The sequence below is a fragment of the Papaver somniferum genome, unplaced genomic scaffold (assembly GCF_003573695.1).
Source record: "Papaver somniferum cultivar HN1 unplaced genomic scaffold, ASM357369v1 unplaced-scaffold_16, whole genome shotgun sequence".
NCBI lineage: Eukaryota > Viridiplantae > Streptophyta > Magnoliopsida > Ranunculales > Papaveraceae > Papaver > Papaver somniferum.
The window spans coordinates 779,802-800,422 of NW_020625486.1; the positions used below are offsets into that span (position 1 = coordinate 779,802).

The 20,621-nt window shown below is 36.5% G+C and overlaps 2 protein-coding genes and 1 long non-coding RNA gene across 3 annotated transcripts; 2 read left to right on the forward strand and 1 right to left on the reverse strand.

Moving 5' to 3' along the window:
* The first annotated feature begins 228 nt into the window (after nt 1–228).
* LOC113337326 (phosphate transporter PHO1 homolog 5-like) lies at nt 229–5,129 on the forward strand. The gene is made up of 10 exons (XM_026583029.1): nt 229–1,148; nt 2,092–2,498; nt 2,604–2,805; nt 2,893–3,013; nt 3,102–3,360; nt 3,452–3,556; nt 3,680–3,724; nt 3,843–3,992; nt 4,215–4,630; nt 4,732–5,129. Exons 1-10 carry the CDS (start codon nt 404–406, stop codon nt 4,847–4,849), a joined length of 2,568 nt encoding a protein of 855 aa, XP_026438814.1. The 5' UTR covers nt 229–403; the 3' UTR covers nt 4,850–5,129.
* Nucleotides 5,130–7,174: 2,045 nt separating this feature from the next.
* On the forward strand, nt 7,175–11,313 carry LOC113337382 (phosphate transporter PHO1 homolog 3-like). Its single transcript, XM_026583072.1, has 10 exons — nt 7,175–7,901; nt 8,646–9,046; nt 9,143–9,344; nt 9,422–9,542; nt 9,637–9,895; nt 9,988–10,092; nt 10,215–10,259; nt 10,380–10,529; nt 10,703–11,118; nt 11,220–11,313. Exons 1-10 carry the CDS (start codon nt 7,175–7,177, stop codon nt 11,311–11,313), a joined length of 2,520 nt encoding a protein of 839 aa, XP_026438857.1.
* A 760-nt stretch (nt 11,314–12,073) lies between these two features.
* Nucleotides 12,074–13,559, reverse strand: LOC113337327. Its single transcript, XR_003354181.1, has 3 exons — nt 13,375–13,559; nt 12,592–12,750; nt 12,074–12,188 (listed from the first exon to the last, which is right to left on the reverse strand). It is a non-coding gene; the product is annotated as an uncharacterized LOC113337327 (long non-coding RNA).
* Between the last annotated feature and the right edge of the window lie 7,062 nt (nt 13,560–20,621).

Below are 20,621 nucleotides of genomic sequence, written 5' to 3' on the forward strand. Positions count from 1 at the left end.
CACCAGTTTGATTGGGGGTGTATCGTTTCAAAGGTGAGAGATGTTTTGTTTTAAACGGAATAAATTATTAGCAATTTCGAAGGGTTTTTACATCAAAAATTACATCACCAAAATGAAATTCAAGAATAAAAATAACATTAGGGAAAAGCAGCCCGCAACATAACTTAGTCGCGTAGGGACCATACACGTAAGTCCAATCGAAATTCAACCAATAATTTCTCTGTTGCTTCCGCGAAATAAAGATCAGTCCACCATTAGAAGCTATCTTCTTCCGTTATCATTATAAATATTTCAAGTAGGCATCTCTGATTCTCTATAGAGCTTACTAAGATATCATTAGGTCTGACCGTACTAATCAAAGCCACCGATAACAGGCATACATAACCTTGATAGAGCTAGAAAGATGAAGTTTGAGAAAGAGATGAGGTCACAAATGGTGCCGGAATGGCAAGGAGCTTACATGGATTACACATCCCTCAGGCTCATACTCGAGGATGTTAAAATTTTCAAATTCAACACTCCCCCACAACATCATTCTCACGCCACTACTCATCAACACCAGCACCACCATCATCATAACCCTGTTGGTGCTGGAATTTCTACTCTTTACAGAAGCTTTAGTGGTCTACTGGTTGCTCGCAGTACCCCTAGCATCACCACCTCCAAAAGTATCAACGGCACTACCACAAGTACTAACAACGGCCATCATCATGATCATCATAACAATAATCACCATCATGGCATATTTCACCATGACGAAGAACCGGTGATATTAGTGCAATCAATGCGAGGTCATTATCATCATGACTTAGAACAGGGAGTACCTCATACGAATCAAAATCATGAAAAATATGAGACGAAGTTCTTGATGTCAAATGAAGATGGAGGAGAATATGAAGTAGCGTTCTTCAAGACACTTGATGAGGAATTCAACGCAGTTAATAAGTTTTACAGAGACAAAGTCGATGAAGTTATGAATGAAGCTGCTGTTTTGACGAAACAAATGGATGCTTTAGTTGCGTTTAGAGTTAAAGTTGAGCATCCTGATCAAGGAAAGTTTGAACAGCTCTGTAAAGAAATCGCCCGATCTGCTTCGCAATTTTCTGTCTCTTCGCCTAGGGGCGCCTCCAGTAGTACTGAAAGTTCCGGTAAGTAGCTTCGCTGCCACTACAATATTTGGTCCTTTAATTAATTCCTCAGGTACATATATATACTATACGTAATTTCTTTCACATCTTTCGAATGAGATTGAAACACCACGCACACAATCTTTGAATCTGGTCCAGTTTGGCCTCTTATAATCCGAAACTACCTAAGGAACCTCCAGGCTCTAAAGACGCCCTTCTTCCAAGGGGCGGGCCGCCGGGTGCCGGTATCGATGGGAAAGCCGATCCCCCTTCCTGCCCAGTTATCAATTGTCCTCATCTCCGCTAGACTGTATCATTTTCAATTTTCAACTGGGATAGGCTGTAAAAATGATTATTTAAAAAAAAATTACCGGGAGGATTTTTCGAAAAGGGTAATAAAAAAAGAAAAAAGTCTGGTTCCTGTAATTTTCTATTCTTCTCTATTTTGGTTGTTCTTGAACCTACAAAAACATATTCTGTAATATATTCTCATTGTTTTGTACTTTTTCTTGATCTAATATACTGTGCGTCTAATAATAATCAAATTTGCAAATGGACATTTTTTTTATAATGAAATCAAACTATAAATTATAAAATTTGTATTTTACACGTCCATTACAGTTTAGAACAACGGGATATACAGTGATGATTTGTCTTGGGGGATCATTTCTGATCATATGCATTTGAGCTCAGAGGTGTAAAAGTATATATACTATCTCAAATCTGTTGTCCCCGGTAAAAAACCAATTATGGTTTTATTTTAACCAAAGTAAAAATCCTATTGGTAATAAGTAAACAAGTCGGTTAATATTTGGCTTGCATTATTCGTCTTGCTAAGTTGATTTTTCTTATCTAAACGAAATGGCGGATCTTACACAAATGCAGTAGCTTTTGGTTTGTTTAGTTGGGAGAATTGCTAAAAAAATAATTGTTGAACTAATCTCACTCTAACAAAAATGTGCAGTAACGGGGCATATGGAAGTGATACAAGAAAGTAACGAAACAAGTACTCGTGGAAGTTCTGTCGGAGAAATTGAACAGAGCAACGATGATGACTTCAAAGAAGAAAAAGATAATAAAGAAGATGGCGAAGGTGAGGAGAAGCCTTTAGAGATCATAATACCAGCTCATTTGGAGATTCTGAGTACTGTGAAGATCAACAGCCCATCTGGTACTGCACGTGCAACGATAAAAGGCATCCTCAAGAAGAAACGAAAGAATAATTTGAGTTTCAATAAGAAAAACTTAAAGAAAGCTGAAGAACAATTACAGTCTGCATTTGTTCATTTCTATCACAAACTTCAACTTCTGAAAAGTTTCAGTTATCTTAATCTCTTAGCATTTTCCAAGACCATGAAGAAATATGACAAGGTACTTTACTTATGTTTCTGACGATGCCAGATAACATCAAGGAATGCATCCGAATTTCTTAGCATTTTCGGGTCATTTTGTAACTGACCAATCATACTATTGCAGATAACGTCAAGACATGCATCAAAAATATACTTGCACATGGTGGATAACTCTTACATCGGTAGCTCTGACGACGTTACCAGGCTGATGGACAGAGTGGAGGCTTCATTCATCAAACACTTTTCGAAATCTAACCGTAGCGAAGGCATGAACATTTTGAAATCGAAAAAAAGGAAAGAAAGACATGTAACTACATTTTGCTCAGGTAGAAACAACTCTTAATATCATCAAATGCGAATTCTTTGGTTTAATAATTTTATTCTCAACCTTATTGTCTGCTGCTTTACTGCAGGTTTATGTTCTGGCTGCGCAATATCGCTTCTTATATGCCTAATTTTGGTCATAAATCTAAGAAATGTCATCAAGAAAGATGGATTTACGCAGTACATGGAGACTATGTTTCCACTATACAGGTACTTAACTTAATTTTTTATTTGAAATTAATCTGCTCATCGGACGTTCTGATTAGCAACACATATTCTTTGAACTTTCCTGGTACAGTTTATTCGGATTTCTAGTCTTCCACATGCTCTTGTATGCAGCAGCTATATACTTTTGGAAGCGCTATCGAATCAATTACCCATTCATATTTGGTTTCAAGCAAGGAACTGAACTGGGATACCGAGAAGTCTTTTTATTAAGTACAATTCTTGCAACAGCTGCACTTGCATGTGTACTTGCTAACCTAGACATGGAATTGGATATATCAACGAAAAAGTACAAAGCGATCACGGAACTACTTCCTCTAGCATTAGTTTCTGTAAGTGATTAGATAACAAAACCGCAACACTTGTTTAGGATACTGATTTTTCAACTAGCTGACATTGTTAATTTGTCAATCTTATTTGAAGGCAATAGTTCTCATAATAGTTTGTCCATTCAACCTTGTATATCGCTCTAGTCGTATCTTCCTGCTGCGGACTACAATCCGAGCTATCAGTGCACCTTTGTACAGGGTTAGTAAAAACAGATTTCTCCTGCAAAAAATCATCCAGAAAATGCAATGCATTCTTTACCAAGTGCAGTCTGATCTTTTAAATCTAATTTTCTTCTAAATTTTTTTTCTTTCTGCCGAGTAGGTCACTCTATCGGATTTTATGTTGGCAGATCAGCTAAGCAGTCAGGTTCGTTAATAATCTCATGCAGGCCAACTGGTTTACTTTCGTGCGCCTGTCTATGTAAGTTGCATTATTTGAAGCAACACGTTAACTAAGACTGACCATGTTTTTTTGTTGATATCAGGGTCAAGCTCTTAGAAGTGTTGCATTTTATATCTGTTACTATAGTTCGGGTGACTACAAAAGGAGAGAAACCAGTTGCAAAGCAGACGTTGTTTACAACTCATTCTACATCGCCTTAGCTGCATTCCCTTTTTGGTTACGCGCCTTACAGGTTTCTACCTTTGATTCACTTCAAGCTAAATGAACGTATATACTCCCTCCGTTTTAGGAAAAGTTATATTTTCACCTTTTCAATTTGGTCTGTTTTTAGTAAAAACAATGAAAAAAAGTGAAAGTATCACTTTTCATGAACGGGAGGTAATATCATGTAAAGCATCTACTTTAACTATGGAAATTAACTTAATATGAATATTGTTTTTTCCTTTGTGTGCAGTGTTTTCGACGATATTTTGAAGAAAAAGATGGAATGCAGGGAATTAATGGTTTCAAATACTTATGTATTGTTCTGTCTGTGAGCATGGTAACGGCTTACAGTAAAAGACCTATAATGGGACTGTACGTAATGGCTTGGATATGCGCAATCAGTGCAGCTATCGTTGCTATATATTGGGATATTGTTTTTGACTGGGGACTCCTACAGAAGAATTCAAAGAACCCCTGGTTGAGAGACAAGCTTCTTGTTCCACATAAAAGTGTTTATTTCGGAATAATGGTAATGGACGTGTTCCTGAGATTTGCATGGCTACAGACTGTGCTGAACATTCAAGTTTCTTTCTTACATAAAGAAGCTATGGTTGTTGTTGTTGCATGCCTAGAGATCTTTCGCCGTGGTGTATGGAATTTCTTCCGGTATATATATTTTTTTTTTCTTCTACAATTTTTAGTGAACTATCGGAACTTATTTATTGCTTTCAAGTTCTCATGGTATTATCGTTTTGTTTGATTTTAAGGATAGAGAATGAACACCTAAACAACGTTGGCAAGTTTCGTGCCTTTACAACCTTGCCTCTCCCTTTCAACTATCAAGAATTGGAAGATAAAGATGAGTCAGTAGCCAGTTTTCACTAGAGTGAGCTTCATGATGCGTATCATGATCAGAAAAGTTAGACAAGAGGCTCAAGGATGACAATCGGATGAATCCTAGAGCTTGATGATGATCAAGAATGTAAGAACACCGAGACACCCTCAAGCGAGTACTTGGAAAAAGGGTATAAAGAATACCGGGCTTTGGAGAGAAAGATTAGAGAGTGTAAAACCCAGCAACTTTGGAACTAAGTGTTAATTCCTACTTGATCTTTGATCATTTTTGTACGCAATATTGAAGCTTGTTCTATAGTTACAACTTCAGTTCACCCCAATTTTTTCTTTTTTTTTTTTTTTTTTTTTGGAAAAAAAGGTTATAATTTATTAGAAAAATGAGAAAAGGAAGTACAGGAGGGAAGAAGCACAAAGCAACTGCACCAAAAAGAAGAGGGCGACTAAAGCTAAGCCTGTCAAAAGTAGAACAAACAAAGAGTTTATAGTTTGACTCAACAACATCTAGACCACAACCATACCGGAAAAAAAAGAAGGAAAAAACTTATTTCTTTGTTCTTCGTTCCGAAAGCGCTTATGAAGAGTTCGGATGGTAATTCATTTCTAAACGATAGCCGAACTACACAGGTGGTTAAAACAGTGTCAAGTTCGGCTAATACCTTGCCAACCATTATCGGCCGAACATGAGAAGTGAAATTTATTCCAGGTGGTAGTCAGGTTCGGCTGACTCGATTAGATCACTTTTAAGACGAATATTTCTCTGTAAACACTTCAAAAAATATTGATTTGCAGGCTACAGGTTCGGATGACTCCAAACTTCTCTCTGTAGACTCAAGTCTTTCGATCTTGTTTTGCTCATAACTTCTTCGTCCGATATTGGAATGACATCATTCTTTTTACGTTGTCTTCGTCTTTTCATTCCTTTGAAGATGAATATAAGATCTTCTTGATTTTAATGAGTTGAATATGGACCTTGGTATTCTCCATCAATAGACTTCAATTTCTTAACACTTTTAGTCATTTCCACTTATTTTGGTTGACTCATCATAAGAAAGGTAGGAATATAGAAAAAAAATCTGTTTAAAAAGCCTAACCCCTAAATATTTATGAACTTAAGTGTTTTTTGGAAAGTTAGTAACATGTTCGGCTAATACGATTTTTTGAATATGAGCCGAACTTGAAAAATATATGGTTCGTCTTATAGGATATGTTTAAGTAAAAACCGAACCTTTACTTTAAGTTTTTTTCAAAACTCTAAAGATAGGTTCGGCTAATAAAGAAAATTTCTTATAAGCCGAACATTTAAGTCGTAAGTAGGTCAGAAGTTAAAAAAATATAAGTTCGCCCAATAACTATTGAATTTCGAGTAAGCCTGATTGTGCATCTTCTGTAGCATACCAGTTAGTTTCCGATGATAATTTTAAGCCGAACCTATCCCTGGTTCGCCGAATTTGGCCGAAAAAAATCAATTCTTTGATGATTTCAACCTACAAAAATGAAATTAAACATAATATAGAAGTATACTTGTGTAATGTTATCATTGGGTTTCTTATCGATGTATTCATCTTATGGATTTGGCTCATAAGAATCATCATTATGAGTTTGACTTTGAGTTTGGGTAAAATTGTTGTCATAATCTAAGAAATCAGTCATTTTAGGATCATTGTTGTAATTGATGTATATTTTCCGACCTTTTTTAGATGAAGATTGTCCCTCCTCATCCATTGAGATTACTTGGATCAAGATACAAATTTTGTCCTTACTTTCCATTTTCCTTCTCGAGGAAAAAAAAAAAAAAGAAAAATTAAACTTTTGTTTCTCTTCCCCAAATTCAAGTTTTGTAACTTAATCATCCTAATCACTAGTCATTAACATTAATCACTAATCAAAATTATTAATAATTAATCATTACCGTTAATACTAATAACAAAAGACCAAATTCGCCATTATAAATATTTGGATAAGGGCCTTTTAGATTTTTACTATCTAATGACCTTATTTTGTTATTACTTGATATATCCTCGAATTTTTAGATATGTCCTAAAAAAATATATCCCGAAATTTTTAGATATGTCCTAAAACAAAGTTCCTAATACTCTAATGCTTCGGGGAAATCCTGATCAGTTCCGAGAATTTAACCAGCAACTTATAGGTTGGGAGCCCAACCCTAGCAACTGGGCTAATTGGTTATCCAACAGAAGTTTTCTTCTTCCATTATCATTATATAAATATTTCAAAGGTGCATCTCAGATTCTCTATAGAAAGATATCAGTAGCTCTGACCGTACTAATCAAAGCAACCGATAACCTGTTCTCTCAAGAGCTATAAGTCATACACAATCTTGATAGAGCTAGAAAGATGAAGTTTGAGAAAGTGATGAGGTCACAAATGGTGCCGGAATGGCAAGGAGCTTACATGGATTACACATCCCTCAGGCTCATACTCGAGGATCTTAAACTTTTCAAATTCAATATTCCCCCACAACATCATTCTCACGCTACTCATCAACATCAGCACCATCATCATCATCAAGGTGGTGTTGCTGGTATTGCTACTCTTTACAGAAGCTTTAGTGGACTAGTGGTTGCTCGTAGCACCCCTAGCATCACCACCTCTAAAAGCATCAACGGTACTACCACTAGTACCAACAACGGACATCATCATCATCACAATAATCATCATGGCTTATTTCACCACGACGAGGAACCGGTCATATCAGTGCAGTCAATGCGAGGTCATCATCACCATGACTTAGAAAAGGGAGTACCTCGTACGAATCAAAAACATGAAAAATATGAGGCGAAGTTCTTGATGTCAAATGAAGATGGAGGAGAATATGAAGTGGCGTTCTTCAAGACACTTGATGAGGAATTCAACGCGGTTAACAAGTTTTACAGAGACAAAGTGGATGAAGTTATGAATGAAGCTGCTGTTTTGACTAAACAAATGGATGCTTTAGTTGCTTTTAGAGTTAAATTTGAGCATCCTGATCAGGGAAAGTTTGAACAGCTCTGTAAAGAAATCGCCCGATCGGTTTCGGCATTTTCTGTCTCTTCGCCTAGGGGAGCCTCCAGTAGTACTGAAAGTTCCGGTAAGTAGCTTCGCTGCCACTACAATATTTCGTACTTTAATTAATTCCTCAGCTACATATATATATTAAACAAAATTCCGGTAGTAGGACTGAAATACCATCTCCTTCGACCGTATTCAATTTTTATCGGGAATAGGCTTTAAAAATGATAATTTAAACAAAATTTAGTGGGAGGATTTTTTTATAAATGTAATAAAAACAGAAAATTGTTCTTGAAACTACAAAAAATTTGTCGGTATATTCTCGTTGTTTTGTACCTTTTATCGATCTAAAATACAGTGTCCCTAATAATAACCAAAATTTGCAAATGGCATTTTTGTAAGAATGGAATCAAATTAAAAATTATGAAATTTGTATTTTACACGTTAATTACAGTTTAGAACAACGGGAAGTACCGTGATGATTTTGTCTTGGGGAATCATTATTGATCACATGCATTTGAGCTCACAGGTGTAAGCAAGGTGTAACACATATATGGTCAGTAGATAAATGTGTTGTCCCCAGTAAAAAATTAAAACCAATTGGTTTTGTTTTCTAAACCAGAGTAAAAGTCCTACTGGTAATATATTGGTCGGCTTATATTATCTTATATTTTTCGTCTAGCTAAGCGAAATGGTGGATCTTAGCTAAGCGAAATGGTGGATCTTTACACAAATGCAGTGGCTTTGAGATTGTTTAGTTAGGCGAATTGCCAATAACTTTTTGTTCAATTGATCTCACTCGGACAATAATGTACAGTAATGCATTTGGAGGTGGTACAAGAAAGTCACGAAACAAGAACCCGGAGAAGTTCTGTCGGAGAAATTGAACCGAGCAATGATAATGACCTGAAAGAAAAAGATAATAAAGAAGATGACGAAGGTGAGGAGAAGCCTTTAGAGATCATAATACCAGCTCATTTGGAGATTTTGAGTACCGTGAAGATCAACAGCCCATCTGGTACTGCCCGTTCGACGATAAAAGGCATCCTCAAGAAGAAACGAAAGAATAATTTGAATTTCAACAAGAAAAACTTAAAGAAAGCTGAAGAACAATTACAATCTGCATTTGTTCATTTCTATCACAAACTTCAACTTCTGAAAAGTTTCAGTTATCTTAATCTCTTAGCATTTTCCAAGACCATGAAGAAATATGACAAGGTACATTATTGATAGTTCTGACGATGCCAGATAACATCAAGATATGCATCTAAATTCTTAGAAACATTTTGTGACTGATTTAGTCATATATTGCAGATAACATCAAGACACGCATCCAAAATATACTTGCACATGGTGGATAACTCTTATATCGGTAGCTCTGATGATGTTACTAGGCTGATGGATAGAGTGGAGGCTTCATTCATCAAGCACTTTTCGAAGTCGAACCGTAGTGAAGGCATGGACATTTTGAGATCGAAAAAAAAGAAAGAAAGACATGTAACAACATTTTTCTCAGGTAAAAACAACTCTTAGTTTCATCAACGATTCGGTTAAGTATTTTTATTCTCAACCTCGCTTTTTGCTTTTCGGCAGGTTTATATTCCGGCTGCGCGATATCTCTTCTAATATGCGTGATTTTGGTCATAAATCTTAGAATTGTCATCAAGAAAGATGGCTTTACGCAGTACATGGAAACTATGTTTCCACTATATAGGTAATAATTTACCTATTGCTTTCTCATCAAATGGTCTACTTAGCTTAAAGGAATAAAGTTTGAAATTAGTATTGTTTGATCTTTCTTGTTCCAGTTTGTTCGGATTTCTAGTCTTCCACATGCTCTTGTATTCAGCAGCCATATACTTCTGGAAGCGGTATCAAATCAATTACCCATTCATATTTGGTTTCAAGCAAGGAACTGAACTGGGAGACAAAGAAGTATTTTTATTAAGTACAATTCTTGCAACAGCTGCACTTGCATGCGTACTTGCTAACCTAGACATGGAGTTGGATATATCAACGAAAAAGTACAAAGCGATCACAGAATTACTTCCACTAGCATTAGTTTCCGTAAGTGATTATATAACAAAATCGTCGTACTTATTTTAGGATTTCATTTTCTTAACTAGCTAACAGTATTAATTTCTCAATTTTATTTGCAGGCAATCCTTCTCATAATAATTTGTCCATTCAACATTGTATATCGCTCTAGTCGTATGTTCCTACTGCGAACTACATTTCGAGCTATAAGTGCACCTTTGTACAAGGTATAATAAAATATATTTTTCTCTTGTAAAATATCAGTAAGAAAATTCAATGCATTCTATATCAAGCTCAGTGCTAATCTTTTAAATCTTACTCTCCTTTATTTATTTTATCTGCCGAGTAGGTCACTTTATCAGATTTCATGTTAGCAGATCAGCTAAGTAGCCAGGTTCGTTAATAATCTCATGCTGGCCAACTAGTTTATTTTGGTGCGCCTGTCTATGATATGATTCATGAAGCAACAAATTAACTTACCAGGACTGACCATGATTTCTGCTAAATCTATCAGGGCCAAGCTCTTAGAAGTGTTGCGTTTTACATTTGTTACTACACTTCGAATGACTACAAAAGGAGAGAGACTAACTGCAAAGCAGACGTTGTTTACAATTCATTCTACATCGCCTTGACTGCATTTCCATTTTGGTTACGTGCCTTACAGGTTTCTCTCTTTGATTCCTCTTAAGGCTAAATTAAAGAAGTAGTATATATCATGTATAACATCTACTTTAACTAGACCTATCGAGCCATCCTCAATGAGTTTGGGTTTATAAATATCTATAGATGAGAATCAAAATTAACTTAACACCAATATTGTTTTTTCCTTGTTTGTAGTGTTTTCGACGATATTTTGAAGAAAAAAATGGAATGCAGGGAATTAATGGTTTCAAATACTTGAGTATTGTTTTGTCTGTGAGCATGGTAACTGCTTATAGTAAAAGACACACTATGGGATTGTACGTAATGGCTTGGATCAGTGCGATCAGTGCAGCTATCGTTTCTATATATTGGGATATTGTTTTTGACTGGGGACTCCTACAAAAGAATTCGAAGAACCCATGGTTGAGAGACAAGCTTCTTGTTCCACATAAAAGTGTTTATTTCGGAATAATGATAATGGATGTGTTGCTCAGATTTGTGTGGCTACAGACTGTGCTGAACATTCAAGTTTCTTTCTTATATAAAGAAGCTATGGTTGTTGTTGTCGCATGCTTAGAGATCTTTCGTCGCGGTGTATGGAATTTCTTCAGGTATATATGTATTTTTTGTCTTCTACAATTTTTAGTTAAATAATTAACTATCTGAACTTATTTTCTGCTTTCAAGTTCTCATGGTTTTTGTTGATTTTCAGGATAGAGAATGAACACCTAACCAACGTTGGCAAGTTTCGCGCGTTTACCACTGTACCTCTCCCTTTCAACTATCATGAATTGGAAGATAACTAAAGATGAGTGAGTAGCCAGTTTTCACTAGAGTGAGCTTCATGATGCGTATCATGATCAGAAAAGTTGGACAAGAGGCTCAAGGATGACAATCGGATGAATCCTAGAGCTTGATGATGATCAAGAATGTAAGAACACCGAGACACCCTCAAGCGAGTACTTGGAAAAAGGGTATAAAGAATACCGGGCTTTGGAGAGAAAGATTAGACAGTGTAAAACCCAGCAACTTTGGAACTAAGTGTTAATTCCTACTTGTTTTGGGGGAAGATGCAAGTCTTTCATTGATCTTTGATCATTTTTGTACGCAATATTGAAGCTTGTTCTATAGTTACAACTTCAGTTCACCCCAATTTTTATTTTTACTTTTATTTATTTTTTTTTTTTTTTAAAATGTACAGGAAGGAAGAAGCACAAAGCAACTGCACCAAAAAGAAGAGCGCGGACTAAAGCTAAGCCTGCCAAAACTAGAACTAACAAAGAGTTTATAGTTTGAGTTAACAACATCTAGACCACAACAAAACCAGAAAAAAAAAGAAGAAAATAAACTTATTTCTTCTTTGCAGGAGTCTATTTGCTTCTTCCCATATTCCCGGTGAACCAGGTTCTACTGGAGTAGAATCAAAGTCAAAAGCATAGTTTGATCCCGGCTCAAGCAATATGCTAGCAATATGTTCAAATAGCTCAAACTAACTCTGGTGCCATGGAAGCAATATGCAAGCAAGTGTCGTCGTCGACCAAGAAATGCTAACAGAAGTGACCAGTGGGGAGAACATCTATGGCTTCCTTCATTGCAGGATGTATCATTGGAGGTTGGGGATCCCCGGTGAACTAATAGCTCCATCTCCATGCTTAGCTAAGATATCCGCGTAAGCATTACCCTATAAATGTAAGAAAACCGAAAAATTTAAATAAAGCAAGTTCTCGAAAGTCATTGCACATAAACCCTTTAACCTGATCATCCAATTCCCCCATGAATATTTTTGATACTAGTAGTGGCTTGCTGTAGTAATGTTATAGAGCGATTGAATCATATTGGTTGAGACACCACCAGACTTGCTAAAGGCAACTAATTACACCAACCCAAAGAATATTTTTAAGCAGTGGCGAGCCATTTAGAATTCCTGACAGTTGTCAAAAATTCCTGAAATGTATTGCAAATTGAATTTACCTCAAATATGCTACTAAGCCATCTCCATAAAGCAGTGTCATATCTGCAGTTAAAGAAAAAATGGGAAATGGGAGGGACACAACATAAGGAACAACTTAAAACCACTGTAATACCTGAATCCCGCATCGCATCATCAGTTGAGACTCTGTCATGGAGTAGTTTCCATGCTAACCAGGCCTTCTCGATGGTACACTCGCCTCCCATGTGCTTGCACAATCCACGTGATGTTACTGTCTTGAGCAAGATAAATCACCAATGATTCCTCTAATCTCCTGCATAGAGAGGATTAGGCCAACATTTGGTTTACAGGTGAGGTGAACTAGCAAATACAAAACACAATTTATTGAAGCATTTCCACAAACACCAAGCAACTCTAGTACAACGTATAATATGGACTAACTAGCGCTGACTCCCTCCCTTTTTTTTCTCTGTTCTTCGTCTTCTTAATCTGCTAACAAGACATAAACAACAGATGTATATGGTGGACTAAACTGATCAAAAAAAATTTGCCATTACTATCTCCACAATCTCATTTTTAGCATACCTCAATCTGGTTCTAGTTAAATTATGATGATCTAACAAGTAATGAGACTTTAACCACACTAGCAATCATACTTAAAACTTTTGCATTCTGTAAGTGTGTTTTGGAACATTCCTCAAGTTCATACATATAGGCACAAATTATCTCTAGAATATCTTGTTCAATGAAGACTTTCCATGGACGAATCAAAAATGATCTATTTGATATAATAACTGACCCTAATTCCATGGAAGTAACTCTATCTTAGTCCGAATCAAACTCAAAGATGAATATCAGTTCTGCCCGGCAATACCCAATTAAAATTTTACCCCAAACGCTAAGTTCATCGACTAAATCAGAGGGGGGGACAACTTACCCTTAATTGAATGTTGTTTGTGAAAGGAAAACTTGCAGGTTGATAGATCCACATTGCTATCTTTGTCAACTCCAAAAAGAGATCTCCATTTTGCAGCTCTAGGGATTTCTGAAACTCCCATTCAATCATCTTTATCGGCAGAATCATCAATGTTAACTCCACTAAAATCTCCTCTTAGAGGAAGAAAATCCATAGAAGAGTTGAGAGAGGAAGCATAACTGAAGAATCAAGTTTAAAACCATGGAAAAATTAAAATCCTAGAAAGTCACGGGTGAAATCTCCTTGGTCAAAACTGAGCCTGATCACCATGCTGAGCCTTGTTACAATGCTGAGCCCCGTCCCCGGCCCATTCTCTGAATGATTGTGTCAACTGATGATGTACTTTTATGGTCATTTCTACAACTAGCCTCGTTAACCAAACTCAAGGCTATGCAGAATTAAGTACATCCAAAGCCAAAATCTTAATGGATGATGTGTTTGTTTGCACAATTTATGATTTCGAGGAATTTATAATCCCCGTGGAATTATAAATTCTGAGATTCATATCAATCCTTTGTGTGTTTGGTAACTCAGTTAAAATTCCTAAGATTTGTAGAAGTATCTTGTTTAATATCCCTTGACAAGTTTTCCAGCAAATCTTAGGAGGGGGACTCCATATGGAGGATTTGATGGAAAACTGATTCCCTTGGAAAACGTGATTCCAGGAATTTGGGCAGCCAAACATACCGAGGGAAACATAATTTCACCAAATCCGATGAATCCATAAATCCCACCTTTAAAATTATACATCCAAACCCACCATAAGTTCATTACATCTTAGATTTATTCAAACTTTGCAAGCGTACTTTTGGATACTTCATCCCTCAAAGCTCACAAGCTTAACTAGCTAGGGGAACCTCAAAGGGAATTAGAGTTTTTGCTTTATTCGAAGACAGATATATAGTTTTCGATCATCCATAAACGAACAGACGCATCGTCCATCCATAGACTATCGACCTTATCTCTCCTCTTCACTCGACGAAATATCATGTTAGGTTGATAATCAACCTCAACCTTTTTGCTTGCTCCTACTATTGGACAAGAGGTCGCCTTGCTTCTATGATTGGATAATATATTGTATGCTTGTATAAATAATAAATCGACATCATGCCTTAGCCTCTCTAAAGACCCGACCACGCCTCTGTTCTCTTACGACAAACAACCACCAAGTCAATGCTAGCTTGACCTATTGATAGGTGTCTAAAACACCTTGATATATTTATCTATTGTTTATGCTTTATTTGCTAAGTTTTCTTGTAAATCATGTATCTTATGTTTACTTTTGAGTTTTAGGTACTTTGGAGTCATTTGGATCGAAAGAAGTAGAAACGTCTCTTAAAAGGGAAAAAGTATCATTTCATGTGCAACTGCTATTGGAGGCGAAGTACTTCTCATTATTTACTTTTATTTCTTTATCTCCGTCTGAAAAGCATCTCGGCTTTAGTGATACGAATTATGTTTGAAAAGCATGACAACTTTAGTGATGTAGAGAAATCGAAGAGAAGAAGTGGATCTGAGAAGAAAGAGACGGTTGCTTTTGGTGGAAGAATTCGAAGAAGATCAAAAGCGTCACTACTCACGTGCAGGTGCTATTGGAAGCACAATGGAGGAAAAGGTGTTGGCATTCACTGGTGGCTTGTATCAACTCTTAGAGTGCCTAGAGTCATCTGGGTACCCCTTGTCTACTCTCCCTGGGTGGCTATATCCACTCTAATTCCAACACATAACCTAAAAATCAGATTATCTCTTCTCATTTATTTATATGTCTGAAATTGAGAAAAGAAAGGGGATGGAGGCTTAAAGAAGAGAGGTTGTCGTTACCCAGTAAAACGATGGATGATTTTTGTTGCGAGGCCAACTCCTAACCAAACTAGTTTTCCTTAATTACTTTTACTTTGTTTAGTCAGTTTCTTTATTTACTTAAAGTTCTTAAGTTCAGCATCTTATTGGCTTGAACAGATAGCTCAGTAAACTATAAATACTTTCACTAGTACGCAGAGACTTTTTTGCCACGCCAAATTGGCGTGTCCATAGGGGTTTTGACACGCAACTTGGTTTGGACTTGGCGTGACTTCTGCTTGCGTGGTTTTAGGTAACATGGTGTGGTTTTAGGTAGCTTATAGCCACGCCTGCCATGCATGTCTATTTCTGCATGAAATAGACACGCCAGAGCCATATAGGCGTTCCAATATAGGGTCCCAAAAACTTAACTACTGGTACTCTATAGACACATGATTTATTGTTTTGGCGTGGCTATTTGGTTCACTATAGACATGCAAATTTCTTTTGACGTGGCTATTTTATTCACTATAGACACACAAATTGATTTTTGGCGTGGCTATTTGGTTCACTTTAGACACGCAAGTTTATTTTTGGCGTGGCTATTTTGTTCACTTTAGACACGTAAATTACTTTTGGTGTGGCTATTTGATTCACTATAGACACGCAAATTGCTTTTTGGCGTAGCCATTGGTTACCCGATAGACACGCAATATAGTTTTAACGTGGTTATATGTTATGTTTTAGCCACGCGAATTTGACTTACTTTCACCCACGTGGATGTATTAGGAACCGTTGAATACCATCCGCATGTAACGTTGTGAACCGTTCATTGGATATCCTATAGACACGCCCCATAGAGCGTAGCTATATGTGATATTTAGCCACGCCAATTTCGAATTACCTTGATCCACATGGTCGTATTAGGAATCGTTGGATCTCATTTAAGATGATGTAATACTGACCGTTAAATTATATGCATCCTTCACCGTCCACATGTAATGTTGTGAGCCGTTGATTGGATATCCTATAGACACGCCCCATATAGCGTGTCTATATGTGCTATTTAGCCACGCCAATTTACAATTACCTTGATCCACGTGGCCGTATTAGGAATCGTTGGATCTAATTTTATATGATGCAATATTGACCGTTAAATTATATGCATCCTACGTCGTCCACATGTAACATTGTGAGCCGTTCATTGAAGAACTTATAGACATGCCATATAGCGTGGATATATGTGATATTTTGCCACGCCAATTTACAATTACCTTCATCCACGTGGATGCATTAGGTACTATTGGATCTCGTTTAAGATGATGCAATATTGACCGTTCAGATGTAACATTGACCGTCCACATGTAACGTTGGGAGCCGTCCATCGGAGAACCTATAGACACGCCATATAACGTGGCTTTATATGATATTTAGCCACACCAATTTATATCTGCTTAATGTTTCTTTATGTTATGTTGATCCATGCTAATTAATATCGAATCGTGTGTATTACGCGTGTGACGCCTCTAAGCCGTTCAGATATGGCGCATCTAAACCATCCACCTGGCACTATCCAAATTCTCTTATATACTCTATAAATTTTGGTTAAATCTGAAATTCATATATGCCAAAAATTCATACTATTATTAATAACACAGTAAAAAATGTTGATCTTTGGTCTAATAGTTTGCAAAAATAATAATATTAAAGAGAATTTATCCAAAAATCATCAATTTTTCTTCAACTTTTTTGATGGTGGTGTCTCTGCATACAATGGATCAGGTTGTGACATCCTCTACGCGCCAAACCTTTTCTTCCTCTGTTTCCCATCTGAAAGTTGGTATGCCTTCTGCACAGTTGGTGCATATAACCTTCTTTGCGCCTTTTTAGTCTTCTGAGAAAGCTTTTCAGAGGCTGCATGCATGACTCCCCGAATGTGGATTGACTGCTAGGTGCTCCTCATTCAGTTTATCACTGTCCAATTTCTTCTCAAAATCTAAAACTGGTTCTGGTTGCTTATGAGGTTTTCCATGCTGAGGAGTTTCCTGCAGCAAGAGATTAAATGTATTATATATATATATATATATATATTCTAAATCCAAGGAGAATTCGTTTGTCATGTGAATTCTCAACAAGAGACAGACAAAAGTCATTTTTCCAACAATGTGATAAAGCCAACTTCACTGAAGGCCGCGCCATTTTTCACATCTGACGCCCATAATAAAATCCGTAACCAAATATCTATTTTCTAATTTACACTGGCATTCATATTCCATTTAGGTGTTAATATATTTCTATCTCGTACTTATTCTTTAATCAAATGGAATACACGATTGATTTACGTAAAACAATTTATATACTTGATTAACAAAGCAAAAGATCTAAGAAACTAACCTTGTCATCAGAGATGGAACAATTATCTTTCGTCCATGCCACAAAACCATCTTTAGATTCCCCCAATAACTTAAACTCACCACTTGGTTCCATTAACACGAATGATGGATCTATGACCTCCAGAATATTGGCAGCATAACAATGTTCAGGAAGCTCTTGTCCATGTATTTTCTGGTTAGGCACCGTATGTAAAATACTTCCACTAGCAACTACGTTTACCCTAGATCCATTCCAAAAGTCGTATTTTGCTTTCTGCAGAGATTCAACATATGAACATCATATAAAAATAACATGCTAGAATTAGCAATATAGATTTACGAAGAAAAGAAAACCAAAAAAAAAAAAATACTCCATTAGATGTCTTAGCCATAGGTTCTGCCGTAGATGTGCACGACTTCTCTAGAGATATTGGAGGATTTGGTTTGGAATTACTAGTCCAGTTCTGCATAAAATTAGGAGACTGCTTGTTAGATCCATCAGAAAGGATGATACGTGTAGGATACTTATGCAGAGAAGTAGTTGGTTGTAAATTACTGGTAGGGTTTGCATAAGATTAAAAGAGTTATTAGTTACTTTTGAAAGTTACATATATTTCTATTTTTATAGGTTCTCTAATTTACACTTGGATAGGTGATTCATATAACTGATAGACTGGTTTATGTATATTCGAATTACAAATCAAACAAGCCAAGCAACTAACCTTCTTAGCAGGCTCGATAATCTTAACACCATACTTTGGCCAAGAAATCGCTTTTCCAAGAGTTTGTCCTAATATTTCCATACCAGCAAATCGTACGGGTAGAGAGTAATTCTCTTTTATTACTTCCTCAATCAGGATTTTGTGGCAATCAACCTCCACCCCTACGCTTCCATGTAATTGTTGTTTTCTTGGTAACAGAAAAGCTCTACCTCTAGCAAGGACGTTCGCCTTAGACAGCGCGTCAAAAAGGTAGCACCTTCTACCCTGCGGAAATATATGGCATATGAACATCTTCAAGCGAAAACTTCAAAGAAAATTTGAGATTTAAAATGCATGTAAAAATAAAACAGATACCGGATGAACTGATGCAGTTGTCGTGATATCAGATTTGCTCCGATTATATGTATCTTTTGGTGTCATAACCAGAGTATGTTTCCCCGAATTTTTTTGATTTACCTGCAGCAGTAGAGTAATATTCCATATTCGGGTAACAAATATACCAAATTCCACCGTGAATGCGAAGACACTGATGAATTGAATAGGTAACAAATATACAAGGTTCTCCAAAATATACCCTAGCATCTGTGATTCATATAGTTGATAGCATATTTCAGACTCATATGGTCTTAAGATCATGTAACTGGTTTAAAACACATACCGTCGGAACTTTTTCAGATATTGCAATACGAGATGGGCTTCCGTTGAGTAGAGTCGTTTAACAGCCTCGGAATGTTTTGGTTGACTTACCTGCATCAGAAAATTGAAATGAAAGTTGTACCTTCTTTTTGCAGTTAATCCATTTAAGTAAAATGCACAACTGACTCACAATCAAGTAGCTAAACACATATCTCGTTCTATAAGGTTCTCTAAAATAGACACTAACGTCCACGATTCATATAGCTGATAACATATTCGTCTATTATCTCAAACAAGATATATATATATTATATATATATATGTTTATAATTGGTTTGTGTAAAAACATATCCAATGAGTTAATAAAGCAAACAAGCATAGCAACCAACCTTTTGATCCAAGATGGCTTGATTTGCTAGCCAAATAATTTCAGCATCACCAACATTTTTTAAAGTTTTTATCCGAGAAGATGTGTCTAAGGGTAATTTGATGGTTTCATTTAGTACTTCATTAACCCGGACGCTATAGCATGTAACCTCAGCCGTCATTCCTGACTTCATTTTATAAGATACCTTCTTTAAAGAGTAAGCTCTACCAATGGAAACAATGTTTTCCTTTACTCCAGACCAAAGTTTGCATCTTATACCCTGCAGAAACACAAGTCGCATGAGAGATAGTAAATGGAAGATTAAAAATTTAAATGCGTTGGAAAACCATACATCAATAGTAACTTTTTCAGATGACACATTCTGAGATTCCCCAGTGGATGGAGGAGACACGGATTTCCTTTTTGATACTAAAGACACCGGGGATTCATTAGAAACGGTCGGCGTTTTAGTACAAGGAGAGTCACGCTTCGCGGACCATTTGATGCTTTCAGATGACTTCTGCGGACCATATTTCCCATGTCTTTTTGGAAGTTGCTTAACTGATTCTGGACCTATGTTATTCTTAGATGGATTGGAGGCGTTTCTAGGTTCTGCATCCTGTGACTGTAGTTGAACACATTGTTTGAAAAAATCAGATATTATCTGCCAGTTTTTTGAAAAAAAATTAAACAATCTAATCAAAACTCAGTTCACTTACCTCTCCTCCAGACTTGCTGATATTGTTGCCCAAAATTTTAGTAATGTCATGACCTTGAGATAACAAGTTATCGGTTAATCTCTGATACGCATTTTTAATAGACTCTAATTATTTCTCCTAAGCTTTCATCTTTTCACGAAGTTCATCATTATCTTTCGAGTGTCTTGGTTTTCTTCCATTTGGAAAGTAAAGTTTTGGCTTCACTCTAAAGACATCCCCCTTGACACATCCACCCTTATCCGAGCCGATCAAAACTGTTAGGGAATCCTCGTTATCACCAACCTTTATAGTTCCCTCTTGAATCGTCTTCTGCTTCTCAAACTGTTCAAATAATGTGTTAAATTCTGATATAAACCTTGCGCACTTACTTTGGTTAAAAACATGAGGACTATAAAGTTTATGTTTTCTCACAACTTCAGTTGTCTTCTCCCTGAAAAATTTGTCTGGTATGATTCCTTGTTTGTTTTCGCGTGCTTTTGCCCACATGAAGCACCGGTCTTCAAGATCTTCTGCGGCAACCTTTCCATCGTTGACCTAATAGTTACCAGAAACAAGTAAATATTCACATCCGCACAGATATTAACTGTGTAAAACAAAAACCTATTCCAAAGCA

What these genes read in the sequence shown, in the direction of transcription:
- LOC113337326 (XM_026583029.1), top strand. Translation starts at nt 404, where the DNA reads ATGAAGTTTGAGAAAGAGATGAGGTCACAAATGGTGCCGGAATGGCAA. An exon ending in CAGTAGTACTGAAAGTTCCG is followed by an intron (nt 1,149 to 2,091) that starts GTAAGTAGCTTC and finishes AAAAATGTGCAG; the next exon opens with TAACGGGGCATATGGAAGTG. An exon ending in ACTATGTTTCCACTATACAG is followed by an intron (nt 3,014 to 3,101) that starts GTACTTAACTTA and finishes TTCCTGGTACAG; the next exon opens with TTTATTCGGATTTCTAGTCT.
- LOC113337382 (XM_026583072.1), top strand. Translation starts at nt 7,175, where the DNA reads ATGAAGTTTGAGAAAGTGATGAGGTCACAAATGGTGCCGGAATGGCAA. An exon ending in ACTATGTTTCCACTATATAG is followed by an intron (nt 9,543 to 9,636) that starts GTAATAATTTAC and finishes TTCTTGTTCCAG; the next exon opens with TTTGTTCGGATTTCTAGTCT. An exon ending in GGTGTATGGAATTTCTTCAG is followed by an intron (nt 11,119 to 11,219) that starts GTATATATGTAT and finishes GTTGATTTTCAG; the next exon opens with GATAGAGAATGAACACCTAA.